The sequence below is a fragment of the Mustela nigripes genome, chromosome 13 (assembly GCF_022355385.1).
Source record: "Mustela nigripes isolate SB6536 chromosome 13, MUSNIG.SB6536, whole genome shotgun sequence".
Taxonomy (NCBI): Eukaryota; Metazoa; Chordata; class Mammalia; order Carnivora; family Mustelidae; genus Mustela; species Mustela nigripes.
In genome coordinates, this window is record NC_081569.1 from 18901246 (window position 1) to 18922951 (window position 21706).

Here is a 21706-nt window from a genome sequence, read left to right on the forward strand (position 1 = left end):
GTTTCCCACTCAGTGGGGAGTCTGCTTCTCCCTCTCCCTCTGCAACAACCCCCCGCACCGTGTTTGTGCTCTCTTTCTCTCTCTCTCAAATAAATAAACTTTTTCTTTCTTTTGTTAAGAAGAGGCATGTTTTGTGACATGGTTTGTTGGAGGAGAAAAAGTAAGTGACAGTCAGCTCTGCCCCATCCCCACTGTTGGGAGCATAACATGAACTCATGCTAATTCACTGGTGAGAGGAGAGGAGTTCTTAAAGCTACTAGACTGGTGGAAGAGAAAGATCTGGGTCCACCCAAGTCCTCTGTGCCTGTAGCCTTGTTCCCTCTCCTCTCCTCCCTACCCCTCACCCCCCATCTTTTAGCACCTTACTGGTCTAGAGAGAAAGCCTTCATCTCCTCTCCAGTCAGTCATTAATAATAACCAGAAAGTGATTAGCATGACATCTATGCAACAATGCTACAGGAAACAAGGAAAGCTGGGGCATAACGAGTACAAGAGAATGATGAAAACATAAACATTTCTGCATAATTGAATGAAAACATAATTTCTCTCTGAAACAAGAGATCAAAGATACACAAATATTCAATGAAGAGATGACGAGGCAACAGGAAGAGGCCCCAAGTGTGTTCATCCTCAGTACAGAAATAGAAGGAAAACATTAAACAATTTTAGAAATAAAGCCTTACTAGGGTTTTCTCTAGGAAAAAGAGACACGGGTGAAACTGCTTCAGCTTCAGAAAAGCTGAAAACAAACAAACAAACAAACAAATAAATAAATAAAATGGGAAAGAAATAAAAAGCTAAATATGATTAGAAAGTAATACAGAAGTCAGGAATTAGACATCCAATATATGTGTGAGTGGTACACATGACGACTAGAGCTGCATATACAGAACCCAAAATGCTCAAAACAGTAACAGAAGAAAATCTGTCTGAAATTACAAAAAATAATAATAACCAGATCTTTTCAAGTGTATTGAATCCCAAGAAGAGCTGCTATTGAATAATCCTCATGCACAGTTGGCCCAGCAAAGCTACTGGACCTCATGTTTAAAGGAAGAATTCTATACAAGCCAAGAAGTTAAGTTACCCACAAAGGGGGGGAAAAAAAAATCAGTTGACCCCAAGCTAAGTCCAAGCAACAGTGAATCCAGGGGACAAACAAGGTGATGTTTGCTAAGTTTTGTAAGGATGTAACAGATAACACAGATCTAATTCAAGTCTAAAGGTAACCTTTGAACATTCTCAAAGATGAAAGAACTAGGAAAATACAGCACCTGCTAGCCTTTCCTGAAGAAAATTCCTCAGTGATGAAATCCAGGGAAATAAGAGATAAATCAAAGTAAATAACTCAGGAATAGAAAAGCTGTACTGCAGACGATGGTGGTGAACCAAGACCAAGTTAAGTGTGAGATTATCATGATAGATGATTACCATTGAACCCTGACAATGTAATGGCAATGACAAAAGTCTGAAGTCAAGGTGTGAGGGTGAAAAGTGCTAATTATCTAATGATCCACTATGGGAAACATGTAATTAAAAAAAAAAGTAACCCTAGACTCTAAAAGATTTTCATAATCTTGGGTTTGTCTTTTTTTTTTTTTTAATAATCTTAGAGGAGTATTTGAGAAAATATTTCACCATAGTGAAATATTTATGTGACGCCCAGCAATTCCCTCATTTCAAGTTGTTTGTTTTTCTTCTGTTGAATTCACATAAGTCAAATTAAACATTAAAAAAGTAACATTGGCCTCTGAATGATTTTCACAATCTTGGGATTTGTTTTGTTTTTAATAACCTTAAAGGGCTATTTGAGAAAATATTTCATTACAATGAACTATTTATGTTAAGTTTAGCAATGTCTTCATTTCAAGTTTCCTTTTCTTCTGTTACATTCACATAAATCAAATATGAAGTTTAAACATAAAATTAAATCTGGAGTTCAGCAGTTATTTAGTTTGATTTAATTTCTCATGTTAAGTTGCATACAATTAATCTTAATATATTATACTAAAAACAAGCACAGTATGATCAAATGTCAATGAAATAATAGCCACCCACCCTCCCACCCACCCTCCCATCCATCCATCCGTCTGTATTTATGGTTTAAAGATTCCTGTTAAAGAGTAGACATAAAGAGCTGGGGCCAGAGCCAGGTTGGTTTGACCTTGGGGCAAATTACTTAACCTCTCTGGCTCTCATCACTAAAAGGGGGTAAGAACAGCATCTATAACAAGTGTTTTATGGAGCTTATAAAAGAATACATATACAGACCTTAGATCAGTGCCTATTATCTGGCAAACATTCAGTAAATACTGAAAATAAGAATTCATTTTCACCAGGATCTAGATATTTTAACCTTCTTCTCCATATTCCTCCATCCTTTGATAAATCATTACATGTATTTCGGAGCTATCTGACTTACTAGTAATGTTCCAGCAAGAATATTACTTTAAAGATATTATTAGGGGATGCCTGGGTGGCTCAGTGGGTTAAAGCCTCTGCCTTCAGCTCAGGTCATGATCCCAGGATACTGGGATCGAACCCCACATCGGGATCTCTGCTCAACAGGGAGCCTGCGTCCTCTTCTCTCTCTGCATGCCTCTCTGCCTACTTGTAATCTCCGTCTGTCAAATAAATAAATAAAATCTTTTAAAAAAAAAGGTATTATTAGGACAGTTCTACTAATTCTTTCATTTGATTTAATTATTTTAATGTGCTAGAACATATAAGAAATGGACAATTTTACAAAGCAAGTGGGTAGAAAAAAATTACTCCATTTATATAAATATGTAATCAAACTTTTAGGAGCCCTATCTGTGGTGACTTTAAACCATATCCACAAATTGAGCAGCCTAATTTCTCTCCCCTTGAGTGTTTGTTAGACTTAATGATCCATTTGCCTGAAGTAATGGTACATGACTTCTAAGACTAGGTCATACACACGGCTGTTTCTTCCTTCTCTCTCTTGAATCACCTTAAATGAAAGAAGTGAGCTACCAATAAGGGCACCTGGGTGGCTCAGCTGGTTAAGTGGCTGCCTTTGCCTAAGGTCATGATCCTAGGGTCATGGGACTGAGCCCCATATTGGGCTCCCTGCTGGATGGGCAGCCTGCTTCTCCCTCCCCACTGCTTGTCCTCTCTCTCTCTTTCTCAAATAAATAAATAAAATCTTAAAAAAAAAAAAAAAAGGAAGCTGGCTATCATGTTATGGTGATGCTCTAAGAACCCTACAGGGGGTTACACATGGTGAGGAATCAAGGAAGAAGGACTCCTGCCACCAGCCAGCAAGGAATGGAGGCCTCCAGCCAATAACCAAATAAGTGACCCATCTTGGAAATAGATCCTCCAGCCCCAGTCATGCATTCAGACTACAGTCACAGCCAATAGCTTAACTGCAAACTTATGAGTGACCTTGAGCCATGATTCCTGCTAGGTAGCACATTTGTTGGTTAAGCAGCTACATTTTGCAGTAACTGTCATGCAGCAATAGTACCAAAATCATCATCTATTTGGTAAAGAAACATAAACCACAAGTTATAGTTCTAATAACAGCAGAGTAGATTCCATCACGCTGACTCTAAAAAATAATAATGATAAATTCTCAACAAAAGATGTATTAAATAGAAACATGACTTTATAAGGGCATTCGAAAGCCCACAGAAGAAGGCAGAGGCAGGCAGTGGAGTCAGGTCTTGAAAGAAGGGAGCCATATTTAGTATGACGCAAGTCTAAATCACTTTTCTTCTATGGGAACTACCCAGTTCTCTTGGTATATAGAGAGGCTAGAACTTAAGGAGGAAAAATGCAATCTAATTCTCGTGAGATGTCATAGGATGGAGTTTAGGACAGCTAGAGCAGCTGGAAATTGAGATAAATCTCAGAAAGGAGAGAGCCACAGAACAGGACATATAAACTCCCCTCAAATGGTTGGCTGATCTCTGAACGAAACACTTTTGGGCAAGACTCTCAGAAGTTCGGGCGCCTGGGTGGCTCAGTGGGTTAAGCGGCTGCCTTCGGCTCAGGTTACGATCTCAGGGTCCTGGGATCGAGTTCCGCTTCGGGCTCTCTGCTCAGCAGGGAGCCTGCTTCCTCCTCTCTCTCTCTGCCTACTTGTAATCTCTCTCTGTCAAATAAATAAATAAAATCTTTAAAAAAAAAGACTCTCAGAAGTTCAAGAGGAAAAGACCAGCTGGAGGCTGAATGAGCTGAGTGGATATTTCAGACACTGCCCACTGCAGGAGAGTCAATTTGGACTTTGATTCTTGTCAAGTTAGAGGTCTTGGTAAACATTTCAATCTTTCCTCTGAGATGCCAAAAGATGTCTAAAAGGAAAGACCATGTGGTTGGGATAAAGAATCTTCCCTAAGGCTAAGGGCAAATCAGAAAGAGATCAATCATAAAAAATGAAGAGTCAAACCTCCACATGTTCAAAATGAACTGACTGCTGGAATGAAACTCAACAGCATTCAAAGATCACAGAATCCACAGTCTCTACAATGTAGTACAACAACGTTTAGGGTACAGCAAACATTTGCTAGCCATGTGCAAAGAAACAAGAGTATATGACCCATTGTAAAAAGAAGAAGCAAGCATTACAAGCACTCAGAAATAACCGAGATACTGGAATTAGTACAAGTCTTTAAAGTAACTCTTACAAATATGTTACAGAATCGATAACAAAAGATAGAAATAATGGGTGAAGAAAAGAACCTCAGGAAAGATGTGGGAACAATAAAAAAAAAAATGTGGAAATCACAGGACAGAAAGGCATGAGATCTGAAAGCAAAAAAAAAAAATAAAGGGAATTCATTGGATGGAATTAACAACAGGTTGGACACCACAAAAGAAAGTATTAATGGGCCTGAAGACAGTGCAGTAGAAATCATATAATTTGAAACACAGAGAGGGGAAAAAGGACTTAAAAAGATGAACACAGCCTCAATAACCTGTAAGGTATATCAAGGAATCTAAACTATAACTGGTACCCAAAGAGAGGAGAGGGAAAATAGGGTTGAAAAAAAATGAGATAATGACAGAAATTTTTCCACATTTGACTTAAACCAAAAAATAAGAATAAGCCCCTAGGAAAACAAGCAAACCTCAAGCCAGATAAGCATGAAGAAAATTACACCCAAGTATATCATACTCACCGGCAAAGCACAGATGGAAAAAAGAAATCACACTATGTAAACAGGGAACAACAATGCAGATTAAAAATGACTCATCATCAGAAACAATGGACACCAAAGGACAATGGAAGAACATTTTTAAAGTGTTGAAAGAAAAACATGTCCCATTAGAATTCTGTGTTCAGCAAAATTTCTTTCAAAAATGAGGTTGAAATAAAGACACTTTCAGATAAATGCTTAGATAAATTGTCATCAGTACACCTGCACTTCAAAAAACATGAAAAGAAATTCTCAGGCTAAAGAAACACGGAAACCACATAGAAACCAAAGCTAGAAAGTGAGGATGGGCACCAGGAATGGTAAATATGTAGGTAAATATATCCTTTTCCATTAGGATTTTAAAGTCAACTGTTTAATGAAGAAGAACAATGCCTATGGGTTTATAACATATGTAGTAAAATTTAAAAAACAACAGCACAAAGCATGGGAATGAGTGTCCATTGGAATAATCTGGTTCAGGTTCATGTCTAATACATGAAATAGTCTGAGTGCTTCCAGATAGATTGGAGTAAGTTAGGAGATACACTTTAATCTCTTGAGCAAAAGCTAAAAGAAATAAATAAAAATAAATAAAAGGGTACGCTCACGGTCAGTTCCATGGGCATCTCCTGTGTGTTAGCTCACTCAGAGAGGGTGGCTATGTTAGGGGTGCCTGAGGGTTGCCCTGTCGAGGGCTGGGCTTGGAAGAAGGGGTGTCTGCCTGTGTGGCAGGGCTGGAGCAGTATACAAGCAATTTTGGAGACCCAGCTATCACAGGTCCCCTGGGTCAATGCCAGCCTCCAACCCCACACTTGGCATCTCCATGGCCAGCCCCACCCTATCTGTAACGGTACGTGGCATGCTTCCATGCTAACTGTCCTATTTTCCCCTAAGTACCTTTCCTGTTCCCAGTCAAATTCTCTTGTATTGAGCTTGTGCCTCAGCCTCATGCTTCTGCCCCCACTGAGTGCTTGCCGTGCCATGACTCCCCATTTGCCTGTCATTTCAGTACTTGGTCTTATACTATCTTTCATGTTTGCATGGTTCATCCCAAAGACATGTGAAGCTTCTAGAAGGTTGAAGATTGTATCTGTCTTATCCTTATTCTTCTTCCCCTCATTGGCTAGCACAGTATTATACGTAAAGATATGAAATACATTAATTAAAAAATATTCCTCTTCCCAAGCCCTGTGGTCAAAGAAGTGATCTCTTCCGAATTCGGGAAACTGGGGTAACATTTCCACATGGAGTACAGAGTGAGAACCAACCACACTCATGGGCACTTTCTCTGGAGGTTCTCTACCTCCTTAACTGCTCTGGTTGCTCATTGCAGCCCACAGAGTGGGTGTCACCTACCTGCCTGACTCCAGAAAACCCTCTCAACCAGGACTTCTCAGACTGACACTGGCTGTCACACCCTCTCGGGATTTTGATATAATGCAGATCCTGACTCAGTAGGTCTGGGACTCTACGATTTTCTGTACTTCTAATGGCTCCCTGAAAATGTCAGTGCTCCCAGTCCAGGGTCTTTGGGGTGCAGGGCTCAGACAATCCCAAAGGTGGGTTGCCTTGAGCCCTAACTCAAGGCAACACAAATCACTTTTATTCTGTCTCTGAATTTCGGCAGGAGGGATGGAGTTGCTCAGAGTCCATTGCACTTATCCCTCAGCCAATGGTTTCCACACACAACGCATCTCACTTCATGGTCACAACAGACCTGGGGAGTCAGTTGAGTTATTGCTATTCTGAACCGAGGCTCAGAGAGGTTACATGGATTGTCCAAGAACACATAGCTAGCGGGTGGTGGAACTGGGATTGGTACCCACGTCAGGCTGGTCCTACAGTTTATGGCGAGACTTCTTAGGGGCATGTATCCATCGGAACCTCCAGCATGATCCAGGGAACCCATGGCCCAACCTCTCCATAGTAGACCAGAGAGGCTACAATCACTCCAGCAAAGGCAAAGCAGCAGGGAAGGCGGTGTCTTGGGAAGGCCCATTGAGCATGAGCATCTCCAAACTGAGAGTCCCCAGCGAGAACAGGGGCACCCCAAAGCCAGCTGGATGCTCAAGGACCATTCATGCCCAAGGCACGCACCTGCTCAGCTCCCAGTTCAGTGAAATGCCCCTAATTGCTACTTCGGAGTACCTGCGGATTGCCAGTTGGGGCTGTCAAACTGCCAGGCTCAGGCGGGGAAGATGATATGGGACTCTGCTCTAAATCCCCCTCCCAGCAAGGGAAGCCTGACTCCTAGACAGAGAAGATAACCAGGAGAGGCAGAAACACCTGGGGTCAGGCATTGTTCCTTACAGGGACTCGGAAGACCTGGTCCCCCACTGGCCATGGCGAACAAGCTGAGGGGAGCAGAGTGGGCACGGAGCCAAAGGGAGAGGCAGGAAGAGGCTCTGGGGTGATGGGAAGGAAGGCTGCAAGCCAAGGCCTAAATTGGGAGGACAACCTGTGACCAGGGGACACTATGACAAAGGTCCCCTGGCTAAAGCTGAGGGGCAGGGGCAGGAGAAGTGGGCCAGCATACTGGAGCAAGGACTTTCATTGTGGGAGTGACAGGGAGCCCCCGCAGGGCTGTGAGCAGGAGGGAACCAGCGTGGCCTTTTCTGAGGGGTGGTCTGGTTGACACTGGTGAGTCAGACTAGCAGGGCCGAGAAAGAAAGGGGGTGCCTTCCCGATGGCTTTTCGGGCAACACAGTGAGCAGTTCCTCAGTGGTGAGACCCCAGTCATGGGGTGCTGGCCGCCTGCCACCAGGCTGCAGACTGGGGGGAAGGGGGGGCGTAGGTCTGACACAGCAGACCTGCTGGTTGAGGCCAGCAGAGGTGAAGCTGTTGCCCCTGGTGGGACACCCATGCTGTGGGCCCCGTAGCTCCCCAGCTGCGTGCCCCTGGACCTTACCTCCAATTTTGGCATTGTACGCTATGCCCACGATGCAGTAAGAGTTGTTGGCTGAAGCAGCGACCTCCCCCGCACAGCGAGTACCATGTCTGAAGCAAAGCAGAAAACGAAGTTAGGGCTCCGCCCGGCAATCGGGAGCACGTCCTGGGCATTGCTCAGGTCTCCTGCAAGGAGGAATGTCACTTAGCCTCTGTCCTGCCCCCCCCACCCCCCCACCCCTCCCTTGCCAGCTGCTCCCCCGGGAGGGAGCCTCAAGCCCAGCTTTGCCCAACCCCCCAGGGCAGTCTTGCCCCTGCACAGGGCGAGCACTTCCCCTAATCCCAGGACGAAGTGAGGGGCTTCTGCTCCCCGCACCCAGGGTCCGGGGCTTTCCTCCTCCAGAACTATGCCTTCATGTCACCCACAGTACATTGTCTAGCACACTGCAGGTGCAGCGTAGACATCCATGGGGCTGACAGGATGGAAGGGAGAACGAATGGGTGTCCTGTGCCCCTGCCACCCCCATGCTCACCTTGGGACAGCCCTCCCTTCCCCTCCCCTCCACGGCCACTTAAGCAGGAGCCGAGGAAGAACGCTTGAAATTGGAACACTCAACAGCGGCGGAGAGACTGCGAAGAAATTACCAGAAAAACAAATTGCTTTCCTCAGTAATGACCCCATTTTCCAACGTGCTTCATAGAAGCAATTCCTCTGCAGAGAGGCCAAAATATGGGCAAGTTTCAACAGCCCATCTCTGTGAGAGTCCATGGGGATTAGAATCATTGATTTAAATTTAAAACCACCTTTAAAAATAGTCCCGGGTCTGTGTGCTAGCCTTCTGGAAGGGAGTCATCCGTCCTTCTGTGGATCTCATGCCACCCCCCGGGGCCAGGGCTGTCCCCAGTGTCACGGAGCTCCATCTCACCCAGATTCAGGCCTGCCCTTCACAGGTCACTGTGTCCTGTCTGGATCATTCCTCCCAGGCACCCTGCACCCAAGGTGTGCTCGTGGCTGAGCAGGAAGGGCACCTCCGGACATGACCTTGGGACACATGACCTTAGGACACGAGGCAGGAAAGCAGCCCTCAGGGCTGGGGCCTCTGCTAGCTCCAGGGACTCTGAGCTCTGTGGTGTTGAACACATCAGCCTAGCTGAGCCCCCCTGCACAGCACGGCATGGGTACCCGTGTTTGAACCTCACCATGGACTCTACAGAAAAGCAGAATACTATATGGGAGGGAGAAGGCACCTTGGCAAGCATTGTGTCAGCTGGGAGACCAAAGAAAGGTCTTTTGTTCTTTTCCATGAAATATTTCTGGAGGAATGGTACAAGCTCAGGGCATGGAGCAAGCCAGCAGAGAAAAGACAGGCAGGACACAGTGAATGAAGTCCCAGGGCCAGGTCTGTGAAGCTGGACTTGACTCCCCCCACAACAGGGCTGTCACTTCACAGCACACAAGTCATCTAATCTCTCTAGACCAGCTGTCTTCGTTTGTAAAATGATGAAAACAGCTACCTAGACGGCACCCCCCACGGTTTCTTCCCCTGTCTGTTCAGCCCGCCCACAACCCAGGGAGGCAGGAAGCATCGTCTCCACGGGAAAGTCTCTTAAGACTGAGATGAAGCCTCACCGCCAGGGATGGAAAAGCTTGGACTTGAACCCAGATCTATCCAACATCACTCAGGGCCCTTCCACCTCTCCCATAAGGTCATGGACGAAGACAAAAAAGCTCAGGCATATGACTTCTGTGCTCCACTAGGCCAAACCGCTGTCTTTTTTTTTTTTTTGTATTAAAAGAGTTTATTCATTTGAGAGAGAGAAAGAGAGCGTGCACATGAGTGAGGGGAGAGGCAGACTCCCCACTGAGCAGGGAGCCCGATGCGGGGCTTGATCCCAGGACCCTGAAATCATGACCTGAGTTGAAGGCAGAGGCTTAACTGTCTGAGCCACCCAGGTGCCCCCAAACTGCTGTCATAACACAACTGGTCATGGAGACAAGGTTGGAAACAGAAACAAAGTTGGTCAAACATCTGTTTCTAGCTGACCAGCAGAGCTGACACCCCAAGAAGAGGTGAACTCCACATAGGCTGTCTTGTGCCTGAAGGGCTGTTCTGGCACTGGCTTCTGGCTCTGGGCTAAGCCCCAGACACCGGCCAGGCAGCCCCATCACCCTTCCGGAATCCCTACGGGGGGCCAGTTCAATAGTGATTCTGCAGGGAGAGGGACAGGGAAGCAAGATAGGAGGAGACAGAGTGACATACTTATTTTCATTGCTGGCATCATAACGCGGAGATGGGTCATAATCATTTCCGTTGACATCATAGCTGGCGTAGGAATCCTAAGAAAGGAAATCTCAGTGACCGAAGAGAAATGGCACAGCGTGCTTGAAATAATTTTTATGCTTCTATTAGAAAGTAGAGAAAAACATACACTTGGTACTCTTGTCCTAGAACTATCATCTTGCGTACGTTTTTATTGCAGTAAAAGACACCCCCCGAAAATGTGCCCTCCTAACCATTTGAAAGTATCAAGTTCAATGGCATTAAGTACATTCAAATGGTCGCTCACCTGTCACTCCCCTGCACCCCCAGACCTCTTCACCTTGCAAAACTGACACTCTGAACCCATTTTCCTCTCTCCACTCCCCCGGCTCCTGGCAATCCCCATTCTGCTTTCTGTCCCCAAGAATTGGACTGCTCTAGGTGCCTCTTCTAAGTCCAATCATACAGAATTTGTTTTTTGTTTTTTTTTTCCCCGTGATTGGCATCTTCCATTTAATGTCCTCAAGGTGCACCCGTGTTGCAGTATGTGTCAGACTGTCCATCACCTTATGTGTCTAATGTTCGTGTCTCTGTTTAGACACTCACGGTTATAGTACTCGTATCATTTCACACCCTCCTTTTAAATAAAACACTTCAGAAAAGCTCTCATGGATTGTTGACTGCAAAACTGCCACTTTTAAGGGCTGCGTGATTGTCTCTCCAACAGATAGGGCATGGGTGAACTTAACCTTTGTTACACACGCAGGTTCGTTAGAATACATTAGAATATTGAATGCCTCCTTCCTATGCGCTCCGTGCTAGGCTCGCTCCTTTACACATACAAAGACGTTCAGTCCTCGCAATGACCAGATGAGGTGCCATTTCCCAGATGGTGACACTGAGGCCCAGAAGTGAAGCAACTTGCCCGAGGTCTCGGAGCTAGTGAACTGCAGAGCCCGAACAGAACCCCAGGCAGCTGGGTCCAGAGCCCAGGCTTGACCTGTGTCATGTTTCACGCCGCTTGTGTTAGTCCGATGACCATCTCCACACCCGTTTCTGAATTCTTTAGGACCCATTCTCGGGAATACATGTGACTCCTCAAACATCTGGACCGATCCTTCTGGGCAACCCCCGGCTCGAGGATGACAGAGGGAAGTGTGTTTCGCCAACACCCCCCCCCCTTCCCCACAACATGGTTTTCTGTATTGTTTAATATAATGGGGTGGGGAGGGGAGAAATGGCACCTTATGGGGTTTATTTATTTATTTATTTATTTATTAAAAATCATTTTATTTTTATTTTATTTATTTATTTGCCTTATGGTTTTTAAAATGTGTATTTATGGAATGACTAGCATGGTTGAGTATCTTTGCACGTTCCTAGACTTGACTTACATAGTTTGGAGCCAGGTCGGGGTGGTTCCGCTCTATGCCATCATCAAGGATGGTGACCACCACGTTCTTCCCAGTGTAGCCCTTCTTCCACGCTGCCTGGACATTCATTTCTGATCGGCAGCGGCTGTTCTTGTCACCACAGTGCTGTAGGCACAGAAGACACAAAGCCCAGCCCCAGCACGGACTCCTTGCAGCCACAGCATGGCATAAGATGGGCACATCGTACGGTGCAAACCCAGCAGGGGCGTTCTTATGCGTGCAAGTGAATGAGAAGGAAACACTTCCCCATGCCCTACAGAGCAGACAACCTCTTTCTCCCACCCATTCCCAGGAAGAGTGAATGGGAAGTGCTCCCCGAGCTTTTCCTACACCTGGCAATCTATCATTTTCCTAGGGTATTATCTCCTTTTGTGGGCTCTCACTTTTCACTGCTTAATTAGTCCTGAGCTTGCAAGAATTCACTGCCCTGCTCAAAGACTCCACACCCCCCCCACCCTGGGGAGGTTTTGCATCATTCTTAAAACTTTCACAAGAACATCTGTGCAGCACTGAAGCAGGGATTTCACAATGATAGGAAATGCGTCTGTTTGGAGTTGCCGTGAGGATTTAGCTTTGCTGGGGGAAATGAACCCATCCCAGCAACATGGCAGTGCAAATGCCCAGGGGGCAGTGAGGCCCACACCCCACTCACCATGTACCACATGTTGGACCAAATGGGGTCGTTGAAATAGAGGGCCTGCGGGTCGCTTCGCACCTGTCTCTTCACTCTGCGTTTAACTTCTTGTTGTTGGAGCCATTTCACCTGGCAGGGAGAAATGCAGTTACTATTTATTTTAAAGAGGATCTCATGATTGTCTGTAGCCTCTCCATCAGTGCTACAAGTGTGAAGACTGTAAAAAGGGGAGAATTGATCAAACAGTTATTGGAAGTTGGAAGCAAGACATTCTACAGAGAGGACAGGAATCAGTAAATTACAGTAATCCATACATTGGAATTTTTAGTCGCCTCTGGAAACACGGTACCAAAATAAGCACAGAGAAAAATCTAGCAAGAGATATGGCAAGATATTAAGAGCTGTAATTCTTTGGTGGTGACATTATTGCTAATTTAAAATTTCTAAATTAGGGTCCTCTGGGTGCCTCAGTTGTTAAAGCATCTGCCTTTGGCTCGGGGTCACGATCCCAGAGTCCTGGGATCGAGCCCCACATTGGGCTCTTTGCTCAACAGGAGGCCTGCTTCTCCCTCTCCCACTCCCCCTGCTTATGTTCCTGCTCTCTCTCTTTCTCTCTCTCTCTGTCAAATAAATAAATAAATAAAATCTTTATAAATAAATAAAATTTCTAAATTATCTTCAGGGTTTTTATGAATTTTCAGTTGGCATGATCTGCCTTCACAACCAAGAAAAAGAGTTTGTGAGGGAGTATCTGTGATACTTTGGAGCAGGAATCCAGGAGGCCTAGCTGCCTAGACTCAAAACACAGTCCAACTCTCACCAGCTGTATGACTGAGAGTAGTTCAGTAACCTCCCTGGCCTCAGTTTGCTTGTCTGTACAATGGGCACCATCATGGGTTGTCCTGAGGGGGCACTTGCGTATGAAGGAGTGTATAGAAAGCACTCACTTCAGCGTGTGTGTGTGTGAGAGAGAGAGAGAGAGAGAGAGAGAGTGTTTCGAGGTTGAAGACGTTTGTTTTGTTTTATTTGTACTTTTAAAAGATCACGGGGGAAAGAATTCCCACGCCTTGAAGCAAAGCATTTTCTTGCTACTGTGGTCCCACTTGATTCAGTAATGGCTCCCTCTGGGGCTCAGTCTGGAACTGGGGTGGGGATATGCAGGACGACGGCACTGGGGCTCTGCTCTCAGGAGTCTGTGCTTTAGGTGGGGTCCCCCACCAAGCCGCCCAGAGTGTGATGCAGGCTCTAAAGGAGCAGACAGGTAGGGAAAGTGGGGTGAGGAGGAGAAGGATTGGAAGAGGGGAACTTCAAGGGTTGGAGCGGTGGGGGCCCGGGGGGACGCCAGGCAAGGCTGGTGACCTCAGGCTCAGACCCAAGGCTGGCACAGCCACCAGAGGAGCCACCCAAGGCAACTCTGGAAGGGAATTAGAGGCCGCCAAAGGCAGAGGGGCAGAATGTCTTCCTTCAGACCTCTCTTGGCTTCCGTTTCCCCACACTGTCCTGAGGAAGGAAAGCAGGACAGCCCCATATACCGCCTCACATTTAAGGGTGGGGATTGATCTGAAAAGGCAATATGGATCAACAGGAAAAAGTGCTTAGGAAGAAGTATCACAGCCTGTCCCTCTACCAACGCGCTTTGTTCCTGAAACACCAGGAGACACCCAGGTTCCTTAGAAACACCACAAACAGTTCAACAACAGTTTGGGGCTAGGCACTAAAACGAACCTCGGCTCCAAGTCCTAGATAATTTATAATTGCCGTGAATAGATACTTCCATGGAAAATAACACTATACAGTGAGATATTTTGTTCACAATACCCTCTGATGGCATTTTGTAACTTCCCCATAAATCACTGTCTGAACCAGAAAGATTTACTCAGTACACAACACTTAAGACAATATTTCCTAATCTGCTAAACACCCTAATTACAAAACAGAGCATTGCGTGTACAACTAATGGCTACAAGCTCCCCAGGGACGTTCCCAATCCATCTTGTCCTACTGACTCACCACCCACCTTACTAACATCCAGCACCTTCCGTCGCTTGTGGACATCCAGTTATAGAGGAGAAGGAGGTGAACTCTCTTCTTCCAAGCTTGAGTGGGTCACCAGGGAGATGACATGGGAAAGCATGTTGCCAGAAGTCACAAAATAGTCCCCTGGCGGGATGAAAGGGTGAGCACCCTGGCCCCAAACCCAACGCTAACACACAGTTCTGAGGGTGGGCTGTCCTGGCATGGGTCCACGGCACAGATTCTCAGTTGCAGAGACGGGAGGGAGGCAGCCACCAGCCAAGGAATGCGTGGAGCCACTGAAAGCTGGAAGAGGCAAGGAAAGATTCTCAGCTGCAGCCCCATCGATACCTTGATTCCAGCTTGGTTCTAGCTTGATTCTAGCTTGGTCTCAGGGGCAGCTCTCTCTCCCTCAACAGGTCACTGTAAGTCTTTGACAACCGGTGAGCACTGGCAGGTCAATGGAACCAAATATAACAAATTATCCAGATGGAATCACAGGTGTCCTCACTGTCTCAGGCTGATTGGGCCAGTGGCCCCTGGGTCTGGGCTTCCTTGCCATTGTCTCTCTCTGGGCTCCAGACATTGCCTTGTTTCTCAGCCAAGTGCAGGGAAATATAAGGGGATCCCTGACGTGTGTGATTATCTTTCTCAGAAAAAGCAACCTAGGATCCTTTGTGGGGTTTCAAGTATTCTTCATAATACTTCTCTGGAAGTTCACCCAGACTGCCCTTTTACATGGAAGATTCACTCATGGTCTATCTGGATTTCCCAGCTTCCCAAGGAGGCATTCAGACTTTCTCCGGGTGAAAAATGCAGGGGAAGAGACCGTGGTACACACGGTCTACTTTTCAAGGCCGCAGAACTCAGAAAATCAGTCTTGAACTCAAGCAAGTCTGCAAAGGAGTGGGCCTGGAGCAGAATAAAACACATTTAGTGCCTCAGGATGCCTGGTGAGGGTAGAGCCCTTATGAAGACAATGGATCGTGCATGCATCAAGCTTTCAGATCACTGCATTGAATTTAAAGGGGAATACAGCACACAGGAAAGTTCCTGCTCATTCTACTTCACTCCCCACAGGCTTCTTCTTCTTCTTCTTCTTTTTTTTTTTTTAAGATTTTATTCATTTATTTGTTTTTGAGAGAGGGAGGGAGGGCAGAGGGAGAGGGAGACAGAGAATCTCAAGTCAAGCAGACTTTACGCTGAGTGCGGAGCCCAGCATGGGACTCGATCCCACAACCCTGAGATCATGACCCAAGCCGAGATCAAAGGGTCAGATGCTCAAGCAACTAAGCCCCCAGACCCCCTCCGTATGTTTATAGGAGGTTGATGGTGGCCTCCCAAAAGGTACGTGCACCCAGAAGTAATTAAGTTAAGGATCTCCAGACGAGATTACCTGGGTGATTTATTTGAGTGTGCCCTAAATTCCAGTGACATGTGTCCCCATACAAGAAGGCAGGAGGACAGCCCTTGGGAAGACAGAGACAGATGCAGAGACGGGAGGGAGGCAGCCACCAGCCAAGGAATGCGTGGAGCCACTGAAAGCTGGAAGAGGCAAGGAAAGATTCTCAGCTGCAGCCCCATGGATACCTTGATTCCAGGCTTCTGGACTTCAGGACGGTGACATCAGAAATATCCGTCATTTCAAGCCACCCAGTGTGTGGGCATTTGTTACAGCTGCCCTCAGACGGTAATACAGGTTTCAACAGTGGCTTTAATCAGGGCTGAGCTTTGTCAACGTTTGAGAATCCCTGAGGCTGTCCTGCTGAAGGAGGGTCTGGGATTCCAGCTCGCCTGTCCTCGCCTCTCCCACTGGAGACCTCCCCTCTCCCACTGGAGATGAGAATGTACAGGACCCCAGAGGAGGGGCTGCGGTGGCTTGAGGCAGTTCTGGGAGGGGCCCTGGGCTGGGTAGAGAGGCTGGAGGCAGTGGCTCTTGGGGCCAGCTCTGGCTGGAACCACTTCCTGCACAGACCTGTAGCTCTCGCCCACTCCCTCTGTCCCCCTCAGTGGGTTAAAGCCTCTGCCAGGTCATAGGGCACCACACACCTTTCCCCTTGAACCTCACTCTATGCCCAGGCCACTCCGCCCGGTCTTCCATCTCCAGCAGGCTGGGCTGTGCCACGAGGCTCTGTGCCTCCGGCCTGGTGGGTCCCCTAACCCCCTACCCACCCTCTACTTATATTCATCTTTGAGCCTCACACATGCTGGAAACCTTTTCTGATGTCCAGACTGGCCACTCAGGGGGTCCCCCTCAGAGCTCCTAGGCTCCCGTGCATGTCTCTTTACCACTGCCCTCACTCCCCAGTGTGCCCATTAGCCCTTCTTTCCTCCCACAAGAAGGATAACTGAAGTCACCCTGGTTTCCCCAGCTCTCAGCAAACACCTGTCCTGTGACAGGTCCTTGCTGAGCAAAGCTCTGCTGGACCACAAACATCCGCTTTCTTATGGAAAAGGCAAGATGAAACGGACACAGAATGAATACAAACTTTGGAGACTCTGCCAGAAGTGGGGGTCCATCTGATCGCCCTCTGCTCCCCACTGGCCTGGGGGTAGGGCCTGGGTTTTGCCCACCACTGTATTTCAGTATACCCAGCACTGTGTGGAACACAGAAAGAGCTCACTAAATGCTTCTTGAACACAGGAGTGAAGTTAAATGAATACATTTCTGATTACAAATATAACAACGAGTAGACTTTTAAAAAACACATTTCAGGGGTGCCTGGGTGGCTCAGTGGGTTAAAGCCTCTGCCTTCAGCTCAGGCCATAATCTCAGGTCCTGGGATCGAGCCCCACATTGGGCTCTCTGCTCAGCAGGAAGCCTGCTTCCTCTCTCTCTCTCTGCCTACTCGTGATCTCTGTCAAATAAATAAATAAAATCTTTAAAAATAATAATAATAAATAAATAGAAAACACAATTCAGAGGAGAAAGTGCAACTGAGTCTTAATGACCACCCCATGACCTTGACTGATTTTTTTCTGTGGAAGATCAGCCATAAGTGATTTGGGGCAAGAACAACGTTTGCCAAATGCCACATCTGGCCCAAACACAAGTCACCTCTCTTAGCACACCAGTATCAGCCTGCAAAAAACATCCTGATTTCTTCCCAAGTCCTATTTTGAAGGTAGAACTTCACGCTGACCCTCTTCCTTTTATGTTTTTCTTGGTATGTTTCTTGCTGAACATACAGCATATTGATCATAGAAAGTTATTTACTCTGGGGAAGAGAATTCTAGGCATGCAGACGGCTTCATCATCTTCTCCAGTTTATGTGAAAAGCAATGCTTTCTTCTGCCAGGCATGCCAACCCCCCATCCTTCTTCTTGAAGTCAAATTAAAATTAGGCCCCTGGTGAATGCCATTCTGTAGATAAGGTAAAATGCAAAGAAGGGTGTAAAGAGGTAACATCAATGAGCAGGATCCCAGTAGATGGCCTGCAGGTGTCACGGGTCATCGATGCTACTGAACTATGAAACTGTCCAAGCGGCATTCTGGCAGGTGTGCCTTGGGCAACCCTGGTCATGTTTTCTTCCCTGTGGGCCACAGACCTGTTGCTGGACCAGAAGCTGGGCATAGCACAGCAGTCATGGGCACAACAAGTGACAAAGGGCTTGTTTTGTAGCTTTCTCCCATAAGCCAATGATCCCCATGAGAGCATGAAAGCCCAGTTCCATTCCACCCAAAGCTTCCATGTGCTCATGTCCTGCTGCAAAGCCCTCATGGCTCATGGGGGCCCCACTATGGCTTCAGAAGCCTCAGGAAGTTGGCAGGAGCTAGAAAGTCCTAGAAGGAGGCTCCAGAGTCTTTGCCCTGATATGGAGCTAAGACAACAAAGACCATTCACAGAGACCCTTGTCCCCACATCTTCTCAGGTCCCCACTACCTCCAGGAGGAAGAGCACACATTTGAATCAAGCTGCTCAACTGCCTTGACATGCCCCCGGGATGCTCCGTTCACTGAGAGTTAATTCTCTGTGGGTTCAACGTTCCATGCACGGTTGTATCCAGAGCGTGGGAGACAGCTCCTGCCAGCTCTCTTTTTTCTTTCTCCCTTAGCATCATCAAAGAGAAGGGCAACTTCTTCTGTAATTGCTGAAGGACAGGGAATTGCCTCTGCTGTTTGCTTGTGAGTAAGCCAGCCCTGACTGCCAACCAGGAAATAGCTGTGGAGGAAGTCAGGGGCCAGACCCCCGAGGGCCCAAGTGCCACCAAATCCTAAGACCTCCTCCAGGAGAGGATAAGCTCACCAGAAGGAATGTAGACGATAACCCTCCGTCTCACTCCACCTGTGGGAGGCTTGGCAGCCTGCCTGGGCTTCAGCTTCCAAGCTGTGAAGTCAGGGGGTCAGATCAGCCCATTTCCCAATGCAGGTTGGACCAACTTTCAACCAGGAAGCCAACCCATTGGGTGGGGAATTGAAAGAAAGAAAAATAATACTCCCCAACCAGTGCAAATCATCTTACAGCTTGCAAGGTGGCCTGTCTTAGGACAGGCAATGGTTAATGCACACATGAAATGAGCCAGGGGGCTAGGCGGGGGCCTTCTTCCTCTGGTCTAAGGTCCCTCAAGAATGGAAGAATAGGCAAAAGTCCCAGGAAGCCCCAGAAACTATAGGCAAAGTGGTGTGGACATGAGCACATGATTTCTGCCCCCACCCCCTTCTGGAGAGAGAGAGAGAGAGAGAGGCAATCTAGAAATTTCATCAGGTTTTCAAATGGACCTGTAATTCCAAAATGGGTATGAACCATTGAATTCAGCTAGACTCACGGAATAGAAAGTGGATCAGGCCTTTCCATGTGAGGAATGGAGAAGTGCAGTCACACTTATGTTCCTGGGGGGTGGCAGGGAGAGGAACCAGGCCTGCAAGCAAGCAATGACTGGACAGCCTCATTACAGCCTGTCCCGGTGAGATACCCGAGCCCCCCTCAGAGTATCACTTGGGGCAGAGTGGGGAGGGATGCTAGGCTGGTCTGGCCGTGGCTTATCTGAAGACCCAGGAACCAAAGTAGTAGATGAGGGAGAAGAGAAGGAAGATGATCCAACAAAATAAAGGGTATCTTGACTCAGCACAGAACCCCACCTCCTCTCCCTTCCCACATCACAGAGGCCAACTGGGCCCTAGCCCCAACTCCGCTTGCTCGCCACAACAGAGCTGAAACGACGTGTAGGGTATCTCCAACCCTTGCCATCCAAGCTGAACCACATGGACACAGCTGTTTCATGAGGGAGAGAGAGGACCCTACTCATTCTGCCCATTTTGGAGACGGGAAAATATAAGAGTACTTTGGGAAACTGACTCGCCTCATTCTCTTGTTAGTTAGTTCTTACTCTGCTGGAAGGGAAGAGCAGGTAGCCCGGTCTGCACCTCAGTATCACTTGTCTCTGCTCACGGACAACAGGTCAGGTGGCCAGAGCCTAGTGCCCCTCTCCTCCCCACCCCCCAGTGTTCACTAAGTCGATACCAGTGACCACATCCAGCGTCCGGCTGGACCGTCACTACTGTCATCACTGTAGGCTTTAGCCATACAAGATACAGTGTGATTCATTCATCCAGGCCCTTTTTCAGGTTTTTGACATCATGTTATGAAGGCAGGCCATGATTCACTTCTGATGTTTTTACGTAAAAAGACGGGAATAAGCAAATGATAACAGATACAACTGGATTATGTGAACCTACTCTGTGCGACTGAGTTATGTTTCAATGAACGTTGACTAAGTGTCTGTCTACTATTTCCTGGGTATTCTGCTAGATTCACAAACAACTGAGATGTGGCCTTGGCCCTCGAGAACGTTATGGTCTGCTGGCAAGAGATGGGCTCACGTGCTTCTCTCTGTAAACTCCTCCACCTCAGGCCAGATTACCTTCCCATCATCTCTCCTAAGGGTCTGGAAAACTGCGCACTCTCCCCAGCCTCGTGCTCCCGGCGCCCCGGGGAACCATCTGCAGCTCCCGCCAACCCGGCTCTGTCGCATACCAGATCCCAGACGCACTAAACCACTCATCACTCCCACCAAACACTGCCATGTGCTCCTGTGTGCTCCCACCTGGGCCTGCGACCTTGGCACAACTTCCAGAATGGCCAGGAAACAGATGTTTATGGGAGCAAAAGGGAGGAGGCTGTGGTCAAGTAAATCCAATAGCTGCAGAGCAGCACAGGTTTCTTTCCTGTTCTTGTGTGTACTGGGAGCTGCCTCGGAGAGGGGGACGACACAATTTCTCCTACATCCATGGGACCACTAAGCCCTTCAAGATGGCACACTGCCCATGACCACCGGCAGCTTGGAAGGAATGCCAGACTTGGAGCCCCCACCTAGACCCTCTCTGGCCCCACCCCTGCGACGCTCAAGGGTCAGACTGGGATCAGAGTGGTGAGATAAATAGACACAACCCCTCCACTCCTGGAACCCAGTGAGGAAATCTCACAAGTCAAGAATATAAACATATAACGGTAGGGAGGGCAAGTCAAGTCTGAGGGCGCTGAGCTGACTTCTGGTGGCCGGCACATAGGAGCTGAGGTGAGAGAGGAAGAGACATAGGGAAGAAAGGCAGCCTGGAGGGGGAAAGAGCCAATGCCATGTGAGGAGGGCTAGAAAGGCCAGTGTGGCTGGCGTCTGGCGGAGGAAGAAGGGTCTGGGACCGACCTCTCAAGGGCCAGGGGCAGCGTCCCATATGGGTCACGGGATCTCTTAGGAGGGTGGCGTGCAGACTGGTGAGAGGCAAGGAAGCCCATGGCGGGCCAGTGAGGAGGGCAGGGCAGGGCAGTGGTCCGGGTGAGAGAGGGCAGGGGTGCATGGGGCAACGTGGGTCAAGGGCAGCACGGAGTTGTACTGGAGGTGGGACACATGTGGTGCGAGGGAGGCTGCTGTCTTTCTGAGACAGAGGCGGGGTCAGAGGCGGTCAGCCAGGCTGGGGAACGCACGGACTTTGAGATGTCTGTGAGGCATCTAGGCAGAAGCATCAAACGTGCTAATGAAATAATAAAGCTCTATCTTTTAAAGTATTTTTTTAAATGACCGTTTTTACCAATTCAGAGTAGCCATTCCACTCGACCCAGCTGGGTTATCAGGAAAATTATGAAGACAGCTGCTGTTTTCTCCTGCCCCCAGATGGACAAATCCAGGGGACCCTGGGAGGCGGCCCTCTCCTGCCCCCAACCCCCAGCCATGAGTTCATTGACCCTGAGAGCAACTTGGTCACTTACTGTCTGCGTGCTTGAATGTGCCAGGAACTTTTTGTTTGCACTTCGAATGGTTCTAGCACACCAAACGCTCAGATAAAATTCCATCTGTGGTTAATGGAAAGATCTGCTT

At 47.6% G+C, this 21706-nt stretch overlaps 1 protein-coding gene across 3 annotated transcripts in view; it reads right to left on the minus strand.

The window, feature by feature from the left end:
• Positions 1–21706, minus strand: part of PCSK6 (proprotein convertase subtilisin/kexin type 6) — a 180593-nt gene that overhangs the window by 106865 nt on the left and 52022 nt on the right. For 2 of the 3 annotated variants that reach the window (XM_059371683.1, XM_059371682.1), the window contains exons 3-6: positions 12401–12511; positions 11710–11853; positions 10316–10392; positions 8077–8165 (exon numbers count right to left, since the gene is read on the minus strand). In XM_059371683.1, coding sequence (XP_059227666.1) covers positions 8077–8165; positions 10316–10392; positions 11710–11853; positions 12401–12511 — 421 coding nt within the window. The remainder of the gene's footprint in view (positions 1–8076; positions 8166–10315; positions 10393–11709; positions 11854–12400; positions 12512–21706) is intronic. The other variant, XM_059371684.1, reaches the window with a different exon arrangement.